General features: G+C 48.3%; 2 protein-coding genes across 3 annotated transcripts; one reads left to right on the top strand and one right to left on the bottom strand.

Annotated features, from left to right (window-relative positions):
* The first annotated feature begins 667 nt into the window (after nt 1-667).
* On the top strand, nt 668-6,917 carry LOC122371624 (40S ribosomal protein S13-like). Its single transcript, XM_043348058.1, has 4 exons — nt 668-782; nt 3,534-3,661; nt 4,596-4,761; nt 6,724-6,917. The coding sequence occupies exons 1-4, from the start codon at nt 760-762 to the stop codon at nt 6,860-6,862; spliced, it is 456 nt and encodes a 151-aa protein (XP_043203993.1). The 5' UTR covers nt 668-759; the 3' UTR covers nt 6,863-6,917.
* Nucleotides 6,918-6,961: 44 nt separating this feature from the next.
* LOC122371621 (nascent polypeptide-associated complex subunit alpha, muscle-specific form-like) lies at nt 6,962-16,557 on the bottom strand. 2 transcript variants are annotated; one of them, XM_043348055.1, is made up of 9 exons: nt 16,487-16,557; nt 15,332-15,427; nt 14,265-14,460; nt 11,760-13,960; nt 11,345-11,463; nt 10,879-11,012; nt 8,954-9,033; nt 7,974-8,668; nt 6,962-7,158 (listed from the first exon to the last, which is right to left on the bottom strand). In XM_043348055.1, exons 2-9 carry the CDS (start codon nt 15,417-15,419, stop codon nt 7,069-7,071), a joined length of 3,603 nt encoding a protein of 1,200 aa, XP_043203990.1. In that variant the 5' UTR covers nt 15,420-15,427; nt 16,487-16,557; the 3' UTR covers nt 6,962-7,068. The 2 variants fall into 2 exon arrangements, with proteins under 2 accessions (XP_043203990.1, XP_043203991.1); XM_043348056.1 differs by having other exon boundaries at nt 16,529-16,557.
* Between the last annotated feature and the right edge of the window lie 3,459 nt (nt 16,558-20,016).

Below are 20,016 nucleotides of genomic sequence, written 5' to 3'. Positions count from 1 at the left end.
TTTGGATGCGTGGGCAGATGTCGGGCTGAGCTACTGCTATCCGCACGTGGGCATAGCTGCGGCATGCCCAAGCTCAGCCCTAGTAAAAAATACATTGGTTTTGATCAAAGTGGGCAAACCCAAGCTAAGCCCAAGCTGCCCGACGTTTGCCACAGTTCAGCCCAAGTGAATTGCTGGCTGGGAAGCGGGGGCCAGACGGGTTGTCCCGGATTCCGAGATGCTGCTGTGGTCCGATATGGGCCCTACCGATCTTTTCAATCATCATTTTAGCAGATTCAGCTCATTTTTAGACGGTATTCGGCAGTCTAAAGATTAGGGGTCTATTTGAGGCCCAGGCGGACGAACTTCGGACGCCTCAAATGGGCCCCCAGATTTGAATGGGGGGCATGAGTCCGTATGCCCCTCCCTCCTCACCCCTGTATGCGCCTTGTTTTTTTATCAATTAAAAATGTGTCTATGCTTTGGGACAAGTTTCGAGACTAATGACTTGGGAAGGGATGATGCGAGATTGCTAGCACTGTTTCTCGGTCTGTTTTTTTTTTTTCAAGAAAATCACACACCTTTGGTGACATTTGAGCTGAATTAAATTATTTCGATAATATTTTCTTAAATAAATAAAATGGAGATAGAGGCCAGAAAGTCATTTTGATGTATATGACGAAATAAAATATTTTGCGTGTTTGTTTAACGACAGCGCTGTCAAGTCCTTTCCGATTGTTGGTCCGTGTTGTGGCGCACCAGCAATAAAATTTTGCAATCATGGGTCGTATGCACACACCCGGGTGAGCTAATTTTGTTTGTTATAAATGCGCATAGTTGCTTATCATATTTTTTTTGAATGATTTTCGTTATCATTTATTTTCCGCCCATTGTTTGACAAGTTTGTTATTGTGTGTGCGTCATAAGTGTATTGCATCCTTTCGACTGGGATATACAGGTTGATTTGCATTTTGCAAAGTTTTCATTGAATGTAAATTTTCTATAAATTCATTCTGGTTTAAAATTTGCCTCTTTAAAGGGAAACGGGCTATGCTTTTACTGTTGTGCGGGTTCTCCAGGCTGAAAAACATGGCAGGTTTTGACGAGATCTCGTCGGGGCAGCTCACTATCGGGGCAGGAATGAGAAATATCGAGGCAGAGATAAGAAAAAGATGGGAGCTGGGCTGCCCTGGGACAATTATCCCATTTGGGAACAAGAATTGGGCTGCAACGGGGCTCTCAGCAGTCAGCACCCTGATTCAGGGCAGAATTTTGTCTGCCCCGAAAATCTTGTCAAGCTCCCTGCCACCTTTTGCAGACTGGCGGGTTCTACATGGAGTATTTGTCCTGTCTGTCCCGTAGCTCGGTTGAGCACCGGACTCCCGGTAGTGAGAGCCCAGGTTCGAGTCGCTCCGGCGCTTGATATTTGAGACTCCTGACAGGGATGGTCTGTTGTTGGTGGGAGCAGCCGCAGCTATGAAGTCAGTTGAGTGGGACAGGCCGTGTCCGGCTTTTAAGGCCACGTTAAACTTTGGCATCTAAATTCTCCTTTTACCCGGAATTGCGTGATAGGATGGTAGGGGCCGGAGTCTACGCACAATATGAGCAGTAATTGCCAAGCACTTTGTATGTGGATCGCTCTTGAATGTAAATACAAATACAAGCTCTGCTGAGTGTGGGCCCTGGCTCTGTCAATCCATCCATTCAAACATTCGAGCTAAATTTATAAAAAAGTATCATGGACCCTGAGCTTGATACCTACCTACCTAGGTATCTTCCTACTGTACCAGACTGCTGTGTGGGCACATTGTATTATGTGGGTCATTTTGTCTCTTGACACCCTGTTAAAACTGGACAAATTGGCTAAATAAGAACATGTAAGGACACATTCTTGTAAGCTTAAAAGTGAGATATTGCATCAATACCTACTTGTTACTTTTTACACAAGTCAGTCTTAAGTTACACCCATCTACCCATTGATTCAGGTAAGGTGAGGATATGCTAGGTGGGCGTGGGGTAAGGTCAGGTTAGATAAGGTTTTGCTATTTCTGGTTGAAGTGTGCCTGCTTTTTTAGGAGTAAATAATTTTTTAAGCAATTTTCTAGGCTAACCCTGTTGGTGGCAGGCTCCTGGCTACCCCTATTAGTGGCAGGGGGTGTGTGTAGGACCCCCTTTGATATCTCAAGATTTAACTGCCTAATTTTCAAAACTCATTTTGAACAAGAAAAGTCTCTAAAAAGCAAGTAGGGGGAAGTAGGAGGGGAGATATAAATGCAAATTTCAGATGCTTTTTCAACGTTTTCAACCAATTTTGACGCAACTACTGCCAATTGATGCAGAATGAACCAGAAATTAACACGTAGTATTAAAATTGGCATTTCATAAAGTCATAGGCTATACAGGACATAAATGGATTTGTGAAATGGGAGGTACTTGAAATACATAAAAATTCAAGTTTTTTGTTGGTGCTTCACCAAAACTGATTGGCAATGGTCTTATGATGTTACAAAAATTTAAAATATGTGATAGAATGACTGAAAGAAGATTGGTTATTCATAGGCGTTGTCAGGGCACTGAAGTTGGGAGATGAAATCGACCTCCCTTTCTTTCTCCTGGAACTGCCTATGATCCATCTCTTGGTCACTTTTGAACCTGTACTACCTACAGATAATGTTAATCTACCTACAGAATGAATACCTACAAGTATAATGCATCAACATTATGATCTTCACCCAAATGACTCGCTTCATGAATAGGACCTCCCAATTCCTGATGCCCTGGAACCACCCCTTATAAAGGTATCAGCTTGAAATTTTCAGGGAATGTGCCCGGTTTAGTCCTAGGAAAAGTCACAAAATTTCAGCATCCTAGCTCCAGCTGTTTGGATATATTCTTGAAAAACCTGGCATGTGGATGAAACCCCTTGCCACTAATAGGGTTAATATATCATCTCTGACAATATGGCATTGTTGCTGGCTTCTAAGTCCTAATCATTTTTGAGCCTAAAGTGCAAAAGGAGGATTAAACCATTAGCTGAGAAAATGTATGGGAGATGTAGTGGAGTCACTGGGGGAACCATTGGCTTTTTTGATGCTGTATTTTCACAAAATGTGGATGAGCATGCATTTGCAGTATAAGCATAGGCCAGTTTGGTCCAGGCTGGTGTGGATTTTCGATCCTGTTGATATGGGCTGGTGTCAATTAGTCACCCTAATTGTTGCTGCTTCTCAACTCTGTTGGCATGCTATGCAGTCCTGAACTCTGTTCGGTCGCTGTTTTTATTTCAGCATGCTGTCTGTTTCCCCTTATAAGGAAGCTATCGCTGGGGCTTCTTGGCCTCTCATTGGTCTATTGAATAGGCCACTTGAATTCGACCAATGAGCAGCCAATAAGTAGCAGCATGCTTGCAGCCTGCTGATAAAAAACTGTGACCGAAAAGCGCCCAGCATTTGTAAATTGTCAATCATTTTAACGGCATGTATTTTTAAAAAACATTTAGTGTTTAGTGACATTTAGTGTACGGCATGTATTAATGGCCATTCTTTCTATTTCAGAAAGGGTATTTCGCGGTCTGCCCTTCCGTACCGCCGAAGTGTGCCAACGTGGCTGAAGCTCACCTCGGATGATGTCAAGGAACAGATCTTCAAGCTGGCCCGTAAGGGTCACACCCCATCTGAAATTGGTAGGTACCTACCATATGATTACTTATATCATATGTTGACAAAAGCCCTTGACAGATTGTGAACTGCCAAAATAAATCTTACTGAAACATCTGCCTAGATTTACCATGGGCAAAAACTGGTGTTGTTCAGCTGTTACCCTTGTACCATATAAACTAGTAGCTTGTTAACTTGATGGATCCAGAAAGGCAGTGCTGGATGTTGTGGACTGGGATGAAAGGGCATTAGATGCGTGGAGGATTGGAATGTATCTGATAATAACTTGTAGACAGGAGTCACAGGATTAAATATAAAGAAATGACTGATGTTGCTGTACCATTAGCTGAAAAACAAATGGTGAGCATTTTCACCACTTATGACGTAAAATTTGTGCTACTATAATGGTATTTGATTGCAACTTCCATCCAAGTGATGCAATAGCACATTGAAGCTGGACAGCTTTATCAGAGTTGGCCAGTAGAAAAGTGTAACTATAAAATCAGTAGGTACTCGAATGCCTACTTGATGGCACCAAATATGTCAGCAATTGCTTCCCTTTCTAGATAAATATCCATAGTAACAAATTAGGGGTAACAAAGTAGCACTGGAGCCCTACATTTGTACAAGTGGGATACAAGCTCTCACAATATCAATGCACATGCATCAACCGCGACCGCAGCACTTCTTTCACAGCACCATTCTTTCTTAGGTTTGCCAGACTATAGAAACCCGCAGTATATCAAATTTGAGTGCAATCAGTCTAGCTGTTTGGCTGTGAAGGAGGTCCTGCACAAATGCATGGTATCTGGCTGGTCGCTAATGCTTAGAATCTACCATTGTCGCAAGAAATTCTCCAAGTAACTCTTGACTCTTGTAGTGCTCATATAAATATACCTCTGCCTGTCAATCAATGCCATTACAAATTTCATATTTAACGCAAGTGAATTCCATTTTCAGGTGTGATTCTGCGTGACACCCTTGGCGTCGCCCAGACCCGCTTTGTCACTGGCAACAAGATTCTGCGCATCCTGAAGAGCAAGGGCCTTGCCCCCGACATTCCCGAGGATCTGCACTGCATGATCAAGACGGCCATTGCCATCCGCAAGCATTTGGACAAGTTCAGGTGAGTGGCAGTTACTGTTTTTTATTGTTTCAGCTGCTTCAGTTTGTTAACAAATACAAGAAGAAAATGAGGTATCGTTGGTATCATGAACACACTAAGCACACTAATTTTACTTTTAAAGAACGATGAGGCTGGGTTGCGTTATTTCAAACTTGTGTTTGAAAGTTCTGATTGGGTGGCATGCTCCTGTCTTGGGCTGAGCCTTTGACACTGTAAGTTGTGATACACTTGAAATCAGCCTTATCTGCTGGCGTAAGCGTTTCCAAAACATAATACCCCACGACTCAAGAAAAAGGAATTTGAAATCGCTACTGCATCCGAAAATTTGAGAAGGAAGTTTGATTGTTTTCAATTGTAAAATCGCTAGATGCAAGCAGGGTTGTGCTCGACTAAAAAAAAATTGCCGACTCGACTCATCATTCAACTTCAGAATGCCCAACTCAACTCTGACTCAAACAAGGAGCTGATTTTTTCCCTTGAATCGACTCATGACTCAAGCGGCTCAATGAAAATGTGAGTTGACTCAAACTTGACTCAAATTTTTTGTTGAGTCAAATGTGTTGACTCAAAATTGACTCAGATAGAAAAGTTGTTGAGCGGGGGGGGGGGGGTGAAAAAATCCGGCAGCAGGGCCAGGCCTAAGTTATTAAGCGGGGGGAGGATGAAAAACTTATACCTACTATATATTGATTCTAGAAAGTTGAGTCAGCTGACTCATGTTCCTAAATGTTTTTGACTCAACTCGATGTCAAAAGCTATTTTACTGACTCAACTCTGACTAAACTCAACACCTTAACCCGGCGGCCGCTGGGCCTCCGCGCCACCCGCCGGCCGCTGGGGGGGGGGGGCATATAGTTGCCCCCCTTTACTTCTGCGACGATATCGTCGCAACGCGAAGCGATAGAGAAGCGAAACTTCGCACACATCTTCCTGAATACCTAGCCGAGGTTGTGTTCAAATTTGGTGTCAATCCCATTTGAAATGACGTCACAGTGACGTCATAAGTGAAATTATAGATTTGCGACTCTCATATTCCTCACGATACATCAGATATATGGGACCGAATATAAAGGGTCGATTATTGGTCAGAAACTAGATGGAAGTGTAGTTAGATGTTTTAGGATGACAGCAGGTGCTGTCTAGTTCATTTACAGTTGAGTTTCATGCTCAGCGTCATCAGAAACGGTCCATATCGGAAAACGACAAAACTTTATGACGTCACTGTGACGTCATCTTAGGTACTACAACCACCAAACTTTCCTCAAACATTGCCTAGGTATTCATTTGAAGCTATGCCAAGTTTCACGTTCGTAGCTCATCAGGTTTCGGAGATATTTCACAAAACGTAAGGGGGGGGGGGCAACTTTATGCCCCCCCCCAGCGGCTCGTGGGTTAATATTTTTGTCCGACTCAACTCTGACTCAACTCAACAGCTCAACATTTTATCCGTCTCGACTCAAATCTGACTCATTTGAGTCAGAGTTGAGTCAAATTTCTGACTTGACTCATGAGTCAAGCACAACCCTGGATGCAAGTCACTAAATTTATCGGATTAATTATCGGTGAACAGTGTCGTTCATTTTCGTGCCGTAAGAACATTTGAGTATGGAGTGTTAGCAGACTGCAATTCCAAATTTATTATGCTTCGGCGGAGTGTGATTTTGTCAATGATTGTTATTGGTATAAATGTGCCCTGTTATTTTGTCTTAGCTGTCACAAAGGTTCGGTAAATGATGTAATTGCAAGCTACAAAGAAGTGATCCTAAGCCTACAGCTCCGACCGTTCCAATTCTTCAAGCACTGATCACTTGTGTTATGATCTTTTCAATGTCGCCCCATGCACTAATCGTATTGGATTTTGTTGCACAAGTGAAGCCTTATTGCAATTAGTCCGTGTAGTACTCGCATTCCACGGAGTTGTATTTGCAATTAACTCCTCTTTGTCCCCATGTGTGGCCGCAGGAAGGACAAGGACTCCAAGTTCCGTCTGATTCTGATCGAGTCGCGGATCCACCGGCTGGCGCGCTACTACAAGAAGAAGCAGGTGCTGCCGCCCACCTGGAAATACGAGGCCGCTACCGCCTCGGCCCTCATCAGCTAGGTTCCACGCCGCCCTACGTGACATGTGACGCGATAAATAAAAAAAACTTCAAAAACTGCCTTTTAATCGTTAGTCAATGATCTTGGAGGCAAAGAGTGCTTTTAGCAGACATTTATTTTACATAAAGCGAGTGATACACACGTTTCGTACAGCGAATCGGAGACGAACACGAGCGACGTTGGTCCTGATCAGGAGTACCGCGACTCCTACAGCCCCTTCTGCACCGTCTTCCATTTGGCCACCAGCTTGTCGACGCCTTTCTTCTTGTGAATCAGCGCGGTAGCAGTCATTGCACCCTGAAGCGCGAGAATGTTTGGGAACCGTAAATGCTGGAGAGCCGCACTTGCGATTTTCCGAGGTCCGCTGGCTAGCCGAGATTTCACTCAATATACCCTGAGCCGGGATAGGGAAATAGTTCACCATACGAAATAATACTGTTGACAGCAGGGATCTCGGACTAGCGAGCAAGACGCGCAATGCGCATACGTAGTTGGGGAGGGGACATCGCACATTAGTAGCAAATGTACATGGATCGAGATATTAGATCTTATTCGAAGCTGGATATTGAATCGAGAATCGAAGTAGCAGATGGCGAGCAGTTATTCATGGGAACCAAGCACGCAGAACAAGATGGACCGACCAATCAACATTGCTGGGACACCTGAATCAGACTGAGTTTGGTCACGAATATAGCTTTACGTCCCTGTCACTTTCCGGTGGATTCGATTATAAATCCAAAGGCATTGGTTCGAGACGATCCCGTTCGAATTCACACTACACTACTGAACTGTAGTTCTCGCGTTGCTCGATTTTGTTAGGGGCGTGTGAAAATTTTTGCTTTTCTAATGACGAATAAAGTCTGGCGACAATGGCGACAAACTACTCCATGGCTCCCGCAATTTCGCTTCTAGATAATAGAATTATGGCCGCAAGAATGGCATTGTCATTTTGTAATAGGATTCCATATATCAGGGAATTCGATGCCCATATTAGACGGAACAAACGCTTTTGAAAAATTGGGGAACGTAATATACCGTTACATGGTAATACAGCTGGCCTAAAGTAAGAAAACGCAAAAGTATAGCCTTAAACACCTTGCCGCACACCTCACCTTTTTCTTTTTCTTCTTGTGCCTGTCGGCGGTCTCTACCGCTGCTGCTGCCGTTTCCTCGGGCTGGGGCGGCGGCGGTGACGGCGTGGGCGGCAGCGGCGGCTCCGGCTCGGCAGGGGCCGGGGCGGCTGGCAGCGGCAGCGCCGACACCTCGTTCAGCAGGCCCACCTCCGAGTAGAAGCTGTCCAGCTCGGAGAGCAGCTGCTGCCCGCGCTGCGGCTCCGGCTGCGGGGGCTCCTCCGGCGGTGGGGGCGGCGGCACTGGCAGCGGCACATCGGGCTCCTCTCCGGGCGGCGGAGGCTCGTAGGAGGACAGGGACGGCGGCGGCGGCGCCACGGGGAACCGAGGCGGAGGAGGGGGCTCCAGCCGGAACCGGCCCTCGAACTTGGGCGGCGGCGGAGGGACGGGCAGCGCGCCGTCACCGGCCGGCGGCGAGGGCTGCTTCTTCAGCACTCCCGGTGGCGGGGTCGGAACGGGGCCCAGCGATGGAGGTGGAGGGGGAGGGACGGGTTTCTGGGGAGCTGGGAGGGGAGGATCCACTGCAGGCGGCGCCACCGGAGCCGGGGGAACTGGAGTGGACGGGACAGGGGCAGGGACGGCAGAGGGCGCCGCTGCAGGCTCCATCGCGGCAGCCGGCTTTTTCTTCTTCTTGTCGCGCTTTTTGTGTGCCGGGTCTGCAGGAGTACGGCCAGTCTCTGCAGATGAGAAAATTGTCGATCTTAGTACCGGTGATCAAAATAAATCACTACCGAGACACATTAGACCACCACTTCTCAAATTTGCCCCCTGACCTGAACAGTTGTTCTCAAACGGCGCATCTAAACAGTAAGTGGTTGAATTACGTCATGTTCAAATGTTCAGTTCAGCTCGATTGCAAAGTCTCTGATGCCACCTTAGCCCAAAATACAACTATTTATCCCACCCTTATTCCGTGCTTAAATGCCTGACAATTGACCGCTCGAAGCAGTGGACAAACTCACCCGACTTTGGCTCCATGTCGGGATAGTCGTTCTGCTCCCGGCCCGTCTTCAGGTTGGTGTACGTGTACCGTTTGCGGGTCCTGCCGGTCGGACGGGCGAGGGATTAGAGTGCGGCACGGACAGGCGATCTCACATAGAGGGGCGGGCGGGGTGGATACTCACTGTCGGCGGCTCTCACCCCAGAGAGACAGGAGACTGGACCCTGACTATTCACCTGCCGGCACAGGGCAAACAGCTGAGGTGGCGGTACGTACATACAGCAAGACAGACGACTGTAAATGGCCACAGGCTGTGGCACATAACCTGTCAACATATGTATGCTTTTTTTCGACGAATGATTGTTCTTTTGAGAAACAACAGCACTCTCAACATAATCAAACGTTCAGCGTATTGCGTATGACTGGCATTAAATTACACACTCATATCTGAGACGCAGACGTGATACTGACTTTTGAGCAATTCAGAAAGAGAAGAAATCAAATCAGCAAAACACTCGTGCATATGAAAACAGTACGCGGTAAATCCATGATAGCATGATAGGAACTCCAAATGCAGAAGAGCAAGTCTCTATCTGAGAACACAGAAACACGAATGGACTAAGTAGGGGGCGAGGGGATCATAATCAACAGGTGTATACAATATAACTTGCAAGGTAAGGAATTACTTATTTACAGGGTAACTGAGTGTCGTGAAAATCTAACCTGAGCGATTTCCAGCCGATAAAAAACATCACTGAAGTTTTGTCCTTGACAAGCAAGTCCCAATGACCCTGATCACTTCAGCATGACAAGAGGTACCTCTATACGAGTATCAGCCATTGGAGCCAATGCATCGGTTAGCATTTTTGTATCCCGGTAATTGTCACATTTTTTTCTGACGAGACAAGGCATATCCGGGTGCTGAAAAACTGGCAAGGGCACACTCAAACGGGCCGGGGGTTATGCGGTGTAGCTGCTGGCTCTACCAGAACTTACCATGAGCTCTGTTCAGCTGTTCGCCAACATTCAGCGGCAGCAGCAGCAGCAGTAGAGGCTGACGGTGACGCTGGATGGTTCTCTGGTCTCGTATTGCTAGAGACGAGCTCCTGAAGAGGCGGGCCTCACTGCACGGCCCACCAGCCGAGAGGATGCTCTCGCCTCCCCTCGGACCCAAGGATTCAACCCACATACACTGACTAACGCCATTCTACTCTCAACGACGGTCGGCGCACTACCGTGCTACACTACTGAAGCTAGACTAGAAACTGCGGCTGCCTGCCGCCTGGTAGCGGTAGAGCAGCGGGCAGCCCGGCTCTGACACCAGATGCAAAGCTCGCCACTTGGCCGAAAAAAAAAATGAATTGGTCAACATAGTTAGCTGGCGCTATGCCTCAGATCAAGAGTGAACATGGTGAAGCTCATAAGTCGCTCGGCTTCTATGGCATTGATTACTTATCGAGGTAATAACAAGACGCTGATTCTTGTTCCAACTGCTACGTCAGTTAATCTCTGTTCAATATATAGCCTGGAAGATAGTCCGTTGTTCGTAAAAGGTTAATATTTTCCTTTGAAGGATTCCATATGCATTACACTTTATTTTTACATGCAGTGGGAAAACATCAACAGATAAGCACACCACACTCTCGCAATATCACCGAACTCTGACCACAACACTTCGCCTTTCGCGCGTGTCCCACATTAGTCCGGGGAACTCTTCGCGGCTGTCTTCTACAACCCCCGTTCTCCCAACCTTAACCGCTGAGAGCCATGATAAGTAAACCCGACCCGAAGCTTATCCCCCCTCCCCCTCCCTTAGGTCCCACAGCGCCAATGGCATTAGCAGTTACATCCGTCGGCAAATGTCCGATCTCACGCGGCGGCCGGCGGCGGCTGGTTGGCGCGGCGGCCGCCAGGGGCGCTGGTGTCGGCCGCGGCGCGGACTCGTACCTGTGCCACTGCATGGTCCAGCCGTCGGGCGCCGAGTCTCGTTCCCGCTCGGCGAACGCGGTCACCTGTGCCTCCAGCCAGCGCAGGAAGTAGGCGGCGCGCAGGTCGCCCGACTGCCAGGCGGCGCACAGCGTCTGAGGAAAGAGCCGGCAGGTTAAGGTCAGTCGTCGCTTGGTAACGAGCAACCTGCGCGGAGGGGACAAAGATCAGGCCAAGCAATTTTAACTGCGAAGTCTCCACCGAATCTGAGGTAAAGGTCACTGTAAATCGATAGGGGAACCAAGCCTGGGTATCACGTCAAACACAATGCAATCAATTTTATGAGTGAAAACAACTGTGTAAGATAAAAATGTTGACTAAATCATCAACAATAAGATTCAGAAGCCAGCAAAGCATAAGTCCCAGTGGCATCCTCTTATCTCGACTAGCCTAAACGACCCGCCTTGCCGTCCATCCGTCACCTTACCTGAGTCTGGATGGCGAGCACCTTGACGGGTGACACGGTCTCCAGGCCGACGCCGAGAAACTCCAGCTTGTCCACAATCTCCTCCACCATGTCGTTGATCCGGTCCGCGTCCTCCGGGTCTGAGAGAAAACGGCCAGAGAACAGCTCAGTGCAATCACTGGGGCAGAGGCAGGTGGGCGCAGTGCAGTAAGCACTGAATAGAAAGGACCGGATTATCGATCATATACATTCGACATTGATAAATTGGTCCATTCATTCAATATCTGTAACTAAGCTCCATTGGCTAATTCAACAGTAATTAACCGACTGCCGATCTGATCTGATAATCATGAATCCGCTGCCAAACAGCATATGTTAAATCACTACCTCACTCATCCAAATCGCTTGGCCCACTTGTGACCTTTTCGGTACTCACCAGCACGAGAGAACGCCGCAGCTGACTCCTGCTCCTTCACCACCTCCTTCGCCGGTTCAGGGGCCGGCTCCAACGTGCCTCCCTTCTGGAACTGAACGAACCCTCGCTTGTCGCCGGCGGCCGGTCGGCGGGGGCGGTCCTTCTGCGGCGCTTCCTCCCAGGCCAGCCGGTCAGGCGGACCGGCCTCGTGGTACCCGAGCCCAACACAGGTACCGTCCTGTACCTGAAGTGTCGGAGTCTCGTACGCACCCGCGGAGAATGTCGTGTAACTGGAGCCGGACGGGGGAGGCGACGGAGCCGCAGGGGCTGGTTTGGTGACTGGTGGTTTGTCTTGGTTTGGTTTACTGGTGGTCGGTCGGTCTGACAGTGGTTTACTGGTGGACGGTTTGGAGGTCTCTGGAGGCGGCGGGGCCGGAGCTGCAGAGGCTGATACAGCTGGAAATAGACTGGTGGCTGGTGCTGCCGTGGCCGGGCCGGCGGTAGCTGCGGCGGGGGGCTCGCCGCTCTCTGCTGCCGCCACCGGTGAAGGGACGGGTAGCTCACCGGTCGGCGGCAGCGCCGGGCCGTAGACAGGCGAGCTCTCCCGCTCACTCGCCGGTCGAGGGGAGAGCGGGGGCGTGCGGTCCGTCGGACCCACCTTCCTCTTCCGCCGAGTCCTCGACCGAGACCCAGAGTCACCAGACCGTGAACTGGGGTCGGAGTCGGAGCCCGACCGCGAGTCCGACTCCGAACCGGACTCGGAGTCTGAACCGGAGCCATAGGAGGCGATTAGACCCATACCCTGCACAGAGCGAGAGCGACGGCGGGACGAAGCTGCTGGCTCTGACGGCTTAGTCTCTTCTTGCTTCGTTTTGACTGTCTCCACATTCTTCGCCTTTGGTTTATCTTGTGTCACCACCTTAGGTTCATTCTCCTTCTCCGGTTCGTCAAGGTCCATCGCCTCTTCGCCCCCTTCAATGCCAGATTGTTCTAACTTATCTTCAGAATTGGCCTTGCCACTCCCCGACCCCTCATAATCCGGAGGCATCTCATTTTCGATAGCCGATATGATGTCAAGAGTCGAGTCTGCATTGGGCGAATCGGCCTTCTTCTCCGCAGGTGCGGTGGACGCCGGAGAATCCACAGCCGGCTCATAATCAGGCGGCATCTCGCTCTCAATCGCGGAGATTATGTCCATAGTTGGGTCTTCAGTAGCGTCCGAGGCTGTCTTGACCGCCGGGGATGTCGTAGACTGTTCGTAGTCCGGTGGTTGCTCAGCTTCGATCATGGCCAGTAGATCATCGGCGGGCTGCGGCGCGCTGGCTTCATCCTCCAGGCGCGACTCCTTAGCCGGAGGACCGTCTTCCGTGGCCACCGCGGCTCGGGAGCGGGCCTTGCGGCGTCGTTTGCGCGATCTGGACGAAGTCGACCGCTCATCTGAAGGTTCTGAATCCTCCGATGGCCGTTCAGCTGCAGGTGCGGGACTCGAGACAGCCGGTTCGGGCTCTTGTTCTGCATCTGGCGGCACCTCCGCTTCAATGGCCGCTAGGATATCCAGTTCGGGCTCCGCCACCGGCAAATCCGGCTCTGGCTTTGCGGTTACCTCCTCCGCTTCTGGCTTCGTCGGCTTGGTCTTCTGTTTCTCGTCTGGCTCTGGGTCGGTGACTAGCTTCTCCACGCCGCTGGGCAGCTCCCCGCCGAGCTGCCGCAGCTGGGCGGCCCGCTCCCGCAGCTGTGCCAGCAGCTCAGCCTCCTCCTCCTCATCCCCAGAGGCGGCTGCCGAGCCGGCACCGGAGGCCGCCGCTGAGCCAAGCGCCGATCCCGCGCCGGAGCCCAGGTCGGCAGCCAGGTGAGGCGGCAGCACGGGGCCGACGAACGCAGCCGCCGTGGTGCCGAACGGGCCCATCGTCAGCCGAGCCGGCGCCGGCGCCTCCGGGGAGGGGGACCGCGACGGCCGCTCCTCCGCCGCCGGGGGCAGCGCCGGCCCGTACACGGGAGACGGCGGTCCGGCCGGGCCGTATACCGGTGACGCAGCGGACGGCAGTTTGGGTCCGTACTCCGGAGAGGGTAATTTGGGGCCGTACTGCGGCGAGGGAGGTTTCTTGGCGCGCGGCGGGGAGCGGCGTCTGACGGCGGCGGGTTTCCGGGGAGGTGGTGCTGGCTGCTCATCCTCCGATTCATCCTCAGTCGAGTCGCCGCCGTAAGAAGTGATCAACTGGATCCTGAGGACACCGAGACAGTACGTTACAGGACAAATAGTGTGTTTACGGGACTCAAGAAATGAAATGTGAAACTTTATTATGCAATGTGACCCAATCAGCTTTATCGCTTCCTGAATTATTTACTGATAAGATAATCACCTAGCAAGGATGACACGAGATTATAAACAACAATGCTCACGGTTTTTGTATAGATATTTGGTATAATGAGTTTCAGGGCACATAAGTTAACTATTATATAACTCTCCCATTTCTCTCCCCACACCGATTACACCAGCTCCAGCTAGCAAGCTGCAGGCCCACTCACCCCTCCTCCATCAGGCGTTTGGGTGTGGGCTCCGGGTCCGCCGGTGGTGGCGGTGGCGGTGGCGGCGGCGGCTGCAGCAGGCTGCTGATGTCCACCGGAGGCTCCCAGGACACCTCGTTGGTGGCTGGGTTCCAGTAGTACGTGTAGCCGGACGTCTCGTCCACACAGGGCTGCCACTCGTTTGGGTATTCCGCGCCTGTAATCCACACAACATTTGGTGATAAAAGATCCTTGTCTTGACTCCAAATCTTACAGAGTTTCATGGTAATTATGGTAATTATCAAAACTGCCACCGGGTGAATAAACATGCATTTGAGAGGCATGTCAGACAAGCAATGATGGAAGGTGGGCTCCCACTCATCAAATATCTTTGACCAAATAGGTACCAACATTGAAAAAAGGCATTCCCTGAAATGCTTAATTTGAATTGGGTACTTGCAGTGACTTTACTTGAGCAGTAACTGCAATGAACCACTTTTATATTTTTTGCTGTATTTTCACTTCAAGGCTTGTTACTGTTATCTAAGATTGTTGTTACTGCTTTGACTTTTTTTGTAGAACAAGTAAAAGTGTCAAAGTGATAAATTGGGCAATAAATAATCTAGGAAGTATCCTACAAGAATAGCTGTCTAAAAATAATGTGAGCAGTGAGCACTAAGGACAAGCCAAGATCTTCTAATACAAAATCATAAGTATGACACCAAAACTCTGGTGAAAGTTGGCAGGTGTCTTATCCAAATAATTCAAAGCTCCCTCCTATGACTTAAGTTAACAAAAAAGCAATCATTACAGGCAGAGTCATAATACCATACAACAAAATAGACAAAACACTACCTCTTGATTCTTGGTTCTCACTGGTGCAATTTATCATGCTCCCCAGAATGAATGTAACAGCCCACACCATCAGTCAGTACGAGAACATAGCAGCCTTACAATGCATGATGAGATATTGGCAATGACTTCCACACAGTTAGGTACAACAATAGCATAAAAAGTGACACACATGCACATAATTCAGCAACACCATGCAAAGCAGAGGAAAAACTAAATGGAATTTACATACTTACCATTATTTTCAAAAGCTCCTGTGTTTGCAGCAGCAGCTGCAGTAGAGCCATCATCATTTGGTCCTTCACTTGAGCTGATAGTTGTCATATTGATCTCTAGAATTAGATGGGAAGAAAATGATAATGAGATTTATTATTAGCACAGTTCCAGTTTCAGCATAAGCTAAGTAACTAAGATAAAATGAATTTGAAGTTACTGTTAAACACTTGATGTTAAGGCATCCAAAAGACAAAATCAGTTGAACATAAATAAAGTGAGTACATCCTCACTCAATGTAAGGTGTAAGGATGATCGGCTATTTAGTTTCAGTGCGCCAAGTTTTTGCTCACTTTCCTCTTCCTGGAAGATGAAAGTTGAGACCCGTTGAGGTGAGATACCTTACTAGAACAAGAAAGTGTCTCAAGACTCAAGTTAGCACCTTTTATGCTATCTTGCTTGTTTTCACATTCAGAAACCTTTCAACAGCTGTTCCATCTGTTTTTAGATTGTGTTTCACAATTAAAACCTCACATTAATATAATTGATGTGTTGTTGGGTGCTGATATGAGACATTTGCAACTGATATGGAATAAATGTTAGCCCACACAAACACTGGCGGATCCAGAAAGGTCGCCTTGGATGCTGCAGGGGCATAGGTACCATACCCCCTAAAGGTTGAGGTTCCTTAAAATCCTTAAATCTCTAAAAAATCCTTAAATCCTTAAAAAAAATCCTTAAAAATCCTTAAAATCCTTAAATCGGATTAAGATTGGTTACACATTGCTGTGCAATTTGAAACAAGCTTTTCCCAATGAAAATTTAGTTTCTGCTTTATTCATGAAAAATCACAAATTTTCGTCGATTTCAGGCTCTGCAGTCCGCGGGTGGTCATTTGCCCCAAACAGGTCCCCCGGATCCGCCATTGCACACGAGGCTCCAACTCATTTAAGACCTTTTCAGCCCAACTTGAGATCAAATCTGGGTATAATACGCAAAAGAACAATTAAAGCGTAACATACATACACCCTATCTAACCCGTCCCAAGGTAGGTATATAAAAACACTGATCTAACCCTTGAGCAGTTACATATATCGCCTTGCAATAAATTCACGGTATATAGAGAACTGAATCAATTTTGCAAGGATTTTTCACGCAAATATACACCCTAATCTCACCCAAGGTATATAAAAACACTGATGTAACCCTTGAGCAGTTACATATCAATATCGGCTCTCTCTATCGTCTGGAGGTTTCGAAAGATGCTCTCCAGAGATGGCGCTAGTAAATTTGGCTGACATGACGTCATGCTAAAAAGTGATGGTTTTTGTGAGAGCAAATGTAATAATAGTTGAAAATTTTGTACTTTTGCTTAATTAAGAAAAAATAAATATACAATTGTTCAAAACAGCGTTTTCTTCATTCATCCTTCATTGTTTTAAGAGGAATATAGACAGTTTAAATATTTTTTCTTGACCGCAATTCGCACACGCACTAAATTAAAAGCTGGAGTTTTGTGCGTTCGTAAATCGTGATTTGAGAAAATAAGTTGACAATAATCTTTTGCACTTTTGCTTTACAATCATTTTTCAATGCAGATAAATGCATAAATTATTCGAAAATAGGCATATCTTTGAAATATTATGATTTTCCACAAGCAAATTTTCCCAAAAACTTGAACTACTTACAACTGACGAACGCATCCAATAATCTGGATGTCTTAGGATGAGTTCGTCATTTTTTCCGAAGGAAATACGATACAGTTCAAGCTATTTTACCGATTTATTAGGGTACTTTTGCCAATGAATTAATAAATAAATGACAACAATTAATCTCATTATCAACCATACTCGGAAGAACTTTCTTCGCATAAGCGCGAACACATCCGCGCTTTCATGAAAAGTCACGCCTGTAGATGTCAGGACTGCTGCTTTATGTTTCGCAAGGTGGCGCAGCGCGCAGGGTACCGACTACCGAGGCTGAGGTCTCCAGACTCTCCACCACGATTTAACTTGGAAATGGCCGATGGGGAAGGTCTCACCCAAAAACGGACGCCCTTTTACACAGCTGCATAAAGAGAATGAATTATTAGCATAGCTGACCACACGTCCCCTCCCCCTCTCCGCCCCAGCTCAATAGGAAATATCGCCTATTTTCCTTAGTCAGTTATATTCTGACTAATTTCTCACTCTTCCCAGTAAACCTTAACATGCATGATGCAGATGTCCACTGCGTAAGTCGTGTGCTTTCGTAAGTGTGCCAACTATATAGTGTTGCCTGCCTACACTCTACAGTACAGCCTACTGCTTCCCCATTGTCGTTATAATTGGTGATTCTCAGGTCAAAAGTTACACAGTGGTCTCAGAGAACAATCGTTTCAACAAATTAACGATTCAAACCGTTGCATTCTACTTATATTCCGGTCAGTTCTGCTACTAAACGATTCCGGCAAAACACTCTTTAGGTTATGTATTAGCGAACCACCACACAAAATTCGCCCAATCAATGGTCAGTTATTACTGCTGGGCTGAACCGTCATACGCTATATAGCCTATTATATAGCCTAGTCAATATTTTCAGAACGATACTGACTGACGAAACACAACGTATTCGCGGATTCGCACATACGTTGGCACCCAGGTGGCCTGTCAGCAGCCGCACAAATCCGCACAGCGCAGCCGGGATTTGACATTGAGATGGTACACCGTAAAGCATGCCTTTCCACACAGGCACAAGCACAGGGACACAAATTCTCAAAATCCAAACTTATTCCAATACTGGTCAATTACGAATAGGCATAAAGTTTTGAGGTTTTCTCATGTTCATTCTTCTTTCAACACACGCGGCAGACTGCAGCAGCTGCAGAACATCTCACAGAGCTGCGCTGGATGCAGTCATGAGCTGGGACACGGTTTGTGACCAATGACCGATCGGGGGTGCCAGCCTCCTCCCGGCACGCGATGCACTGGCCGCCGCGCAGTCGATGTCGGGGCACCGCCGGCATTCGCCGACAGGGTTCCATCCGATTCGGTGTATTGGTGGCAGCCCGAACAGTGACCCACGCGAAGCTGGCGGACGTCGATGGCCGATGAGCGATGCCCTTCCGCGACCGGCGGTGGCAGTCGGTCCCACATCAAGAACAGATACCAGTCATGCGGTCAGTCGGCGACGGCGCTGTCGCGAGCCGATCTGATGGTCGCGCGGTGGGCGTTGCCGACGTCCACCGGGACCGTCGACTGGGGGAGCGCGGCCGCCTCTTGGCCGCCGCCTCTGGTCGGCGAGCTCGTTGCGCTGTGGGACGGCATCCACTGCAAGTCGTTCACTGTGAAGCGGTCGTTTGACCGGACCTGGCAGGCGGGGAAAGGGGGCCTCAGATGAAGTAAAACCATCCCTCAGGCCAGCTTGAACTGGCTCTCCACCTCACCATGTTAGATAAGCGGACACCCTCGTGATCATCGCAGCGATGATTGCCAATTGGTGTGTCATTATGGGAGAGGATGCCAGCCTCCTTTGCAAGATAGTCTGCCTTTAACATAGTGCAGCCCGACCCATTGCCTGTGGCGCAGACTGGGCTTGATAATGCAGTGCAGGACACACCAAACGTAAGCGGCCATCTGTACCCCCTGTGCAGTAGGGCTGACTCAAGAGCCCAGAGTTGCCCTCCCCCCCACCATTCTGTGCACGTGATAACTGGATGGGACATGCCATGGTCAGCATCTGTTCAAAAGCTGCCCTAAGCATGTAAAGCTCCAGTGGCATGCTCAAGCATGGTCACAGTCAGTTCTCACTTCTCAGTTGAACCTCCAATGGAAACCCATCACAAAGTAGAGATCAGGGCGCCTCTCACACTGCAGCACACTCAACGACTGAGGCACCATCTCATCACTTGCAGGTGGTTCTTGCCAGGAGCAATGCCAGCCACGCACATCAGGTGATAACAGCAGTGTACAACTGCAATCTACAAGCATCCATGTTCTTTCTGGTTTTCTCCTGTTGAGATCCACTGCCATGCATGAACTTGATGGGCTTTTGTTGCGCTCCTCCCATGTGCAGACAGGTTTCTGCTGAAACAAAGCAAAGCAAATGTGATTAATAATGGCCCTGTTTCACCATCCAGACACTGTGTGCACTGGTAGCTACGGCATACCATAGCATCACTCAAATGACGTTGCATGTGACCTCTTAGTTTATGATCAATCGCGTTTGGAACAGAGTGAGAGGTTCTGAAAAACCGTACCAAGAACAGAGGTTTGAGTTCAAATACTGCTAGCATGCTGCTGGTGCTGGTACCGCAGCGTGCTAGCGTTCTGGGATGCTGTCATAGCTTAGCGTCACAGTGAAGTTTGTTGACACTGCCATGGAAACCCAATGCTCTGACACACGCAGCGCACTGCAGTGCTGAGCACTGCAGTGCGTGCTCTGCCGTGAAACACCACCCATGAACGTTGGTTGCATGACCAGGATGGAGCAGTGTGGCAGACAGTGATTTCAATTTTAATTGCACTTCCTAGAGATTAAAATGTTGTTGGTGAAATTGCTATTCATTATTCCTATTACCATTGTCTAAATTTCACATTTTGATTTCAAGACAGCATCAGCATTGACATGTTATATAAAATAAGGTTTAGACTTCAGGTGGTCCCGGGTTCAGCTATTAAGTAAAACAAGGGCAAAAAATTGTCAAAAAAATATTTTTAAAAAATACCTG

The sequence above is a fragment of the Amphibalanus amphitrite genome, unplaced genomic scaffold (assembly GCF_019059575.1).
Source record: "Amphibalanus amphitrite isolate SeventyFive unplaced genomic scaffold, NRLGWU_Aamphi_draft 001264F_arrow, whole genome shotgun sequence".
Lineage (NCBI taxonomy): Eukaryota > Metazoa > Arthropoda > Thecostraca > Balanomorpha > Balanidae > Amphibalanus > Amphibalanus amphitrite.
This window is presented reverse-complemented; position numbering and strand designations above follow the sequence as displayed.

Excerpts from the sequence above, each read along its gene's own strand:
- LOC122371624 (XM_043348058.1), top strand. The coding sequence starts at position 760 with ATGGGTCGTATGCACACACCCGG. Across the intron at positions 3,662-4,595 it reads TCACACCCCATCTGAAATTG|GTGTGATTCTGCGTGACACC; the intron begins GTAGGTACCTAC and ends TTCCATTTTCAG. Across the intron at positions 4,762-6,723 it reads AAGCATTTGGACAAGTTCAG|GAAGGACAAGGACTCCAAGT; the intron begins GTGAGTGGCAGT and ends GTGTGGCCGCAG.
- LOC122371621 (XM_043348055.1), bottom strand. The coding sequence starts at position 15,419 with ATGACAACTATCAGCTCAAGTGAAGGACCAAATGATGATGGCTCTACT. Across the intron at positions 11,013-11,344 it reads TGCTCGCCATCCAGACTCAG|ACGCTGTGCGCCGCCTGGCA; the intron begins GTAAGGTGACGG and ends CTCTTTCCTCAG. Across the intron at positions 7,159-7,973 it reads ACAAGAAGAAAAAGAAAAAG|GGTGCAATGACTGCTACCGC; the intron begins GTGAGGTGTGCG and ends CTCGCGCTTCAG.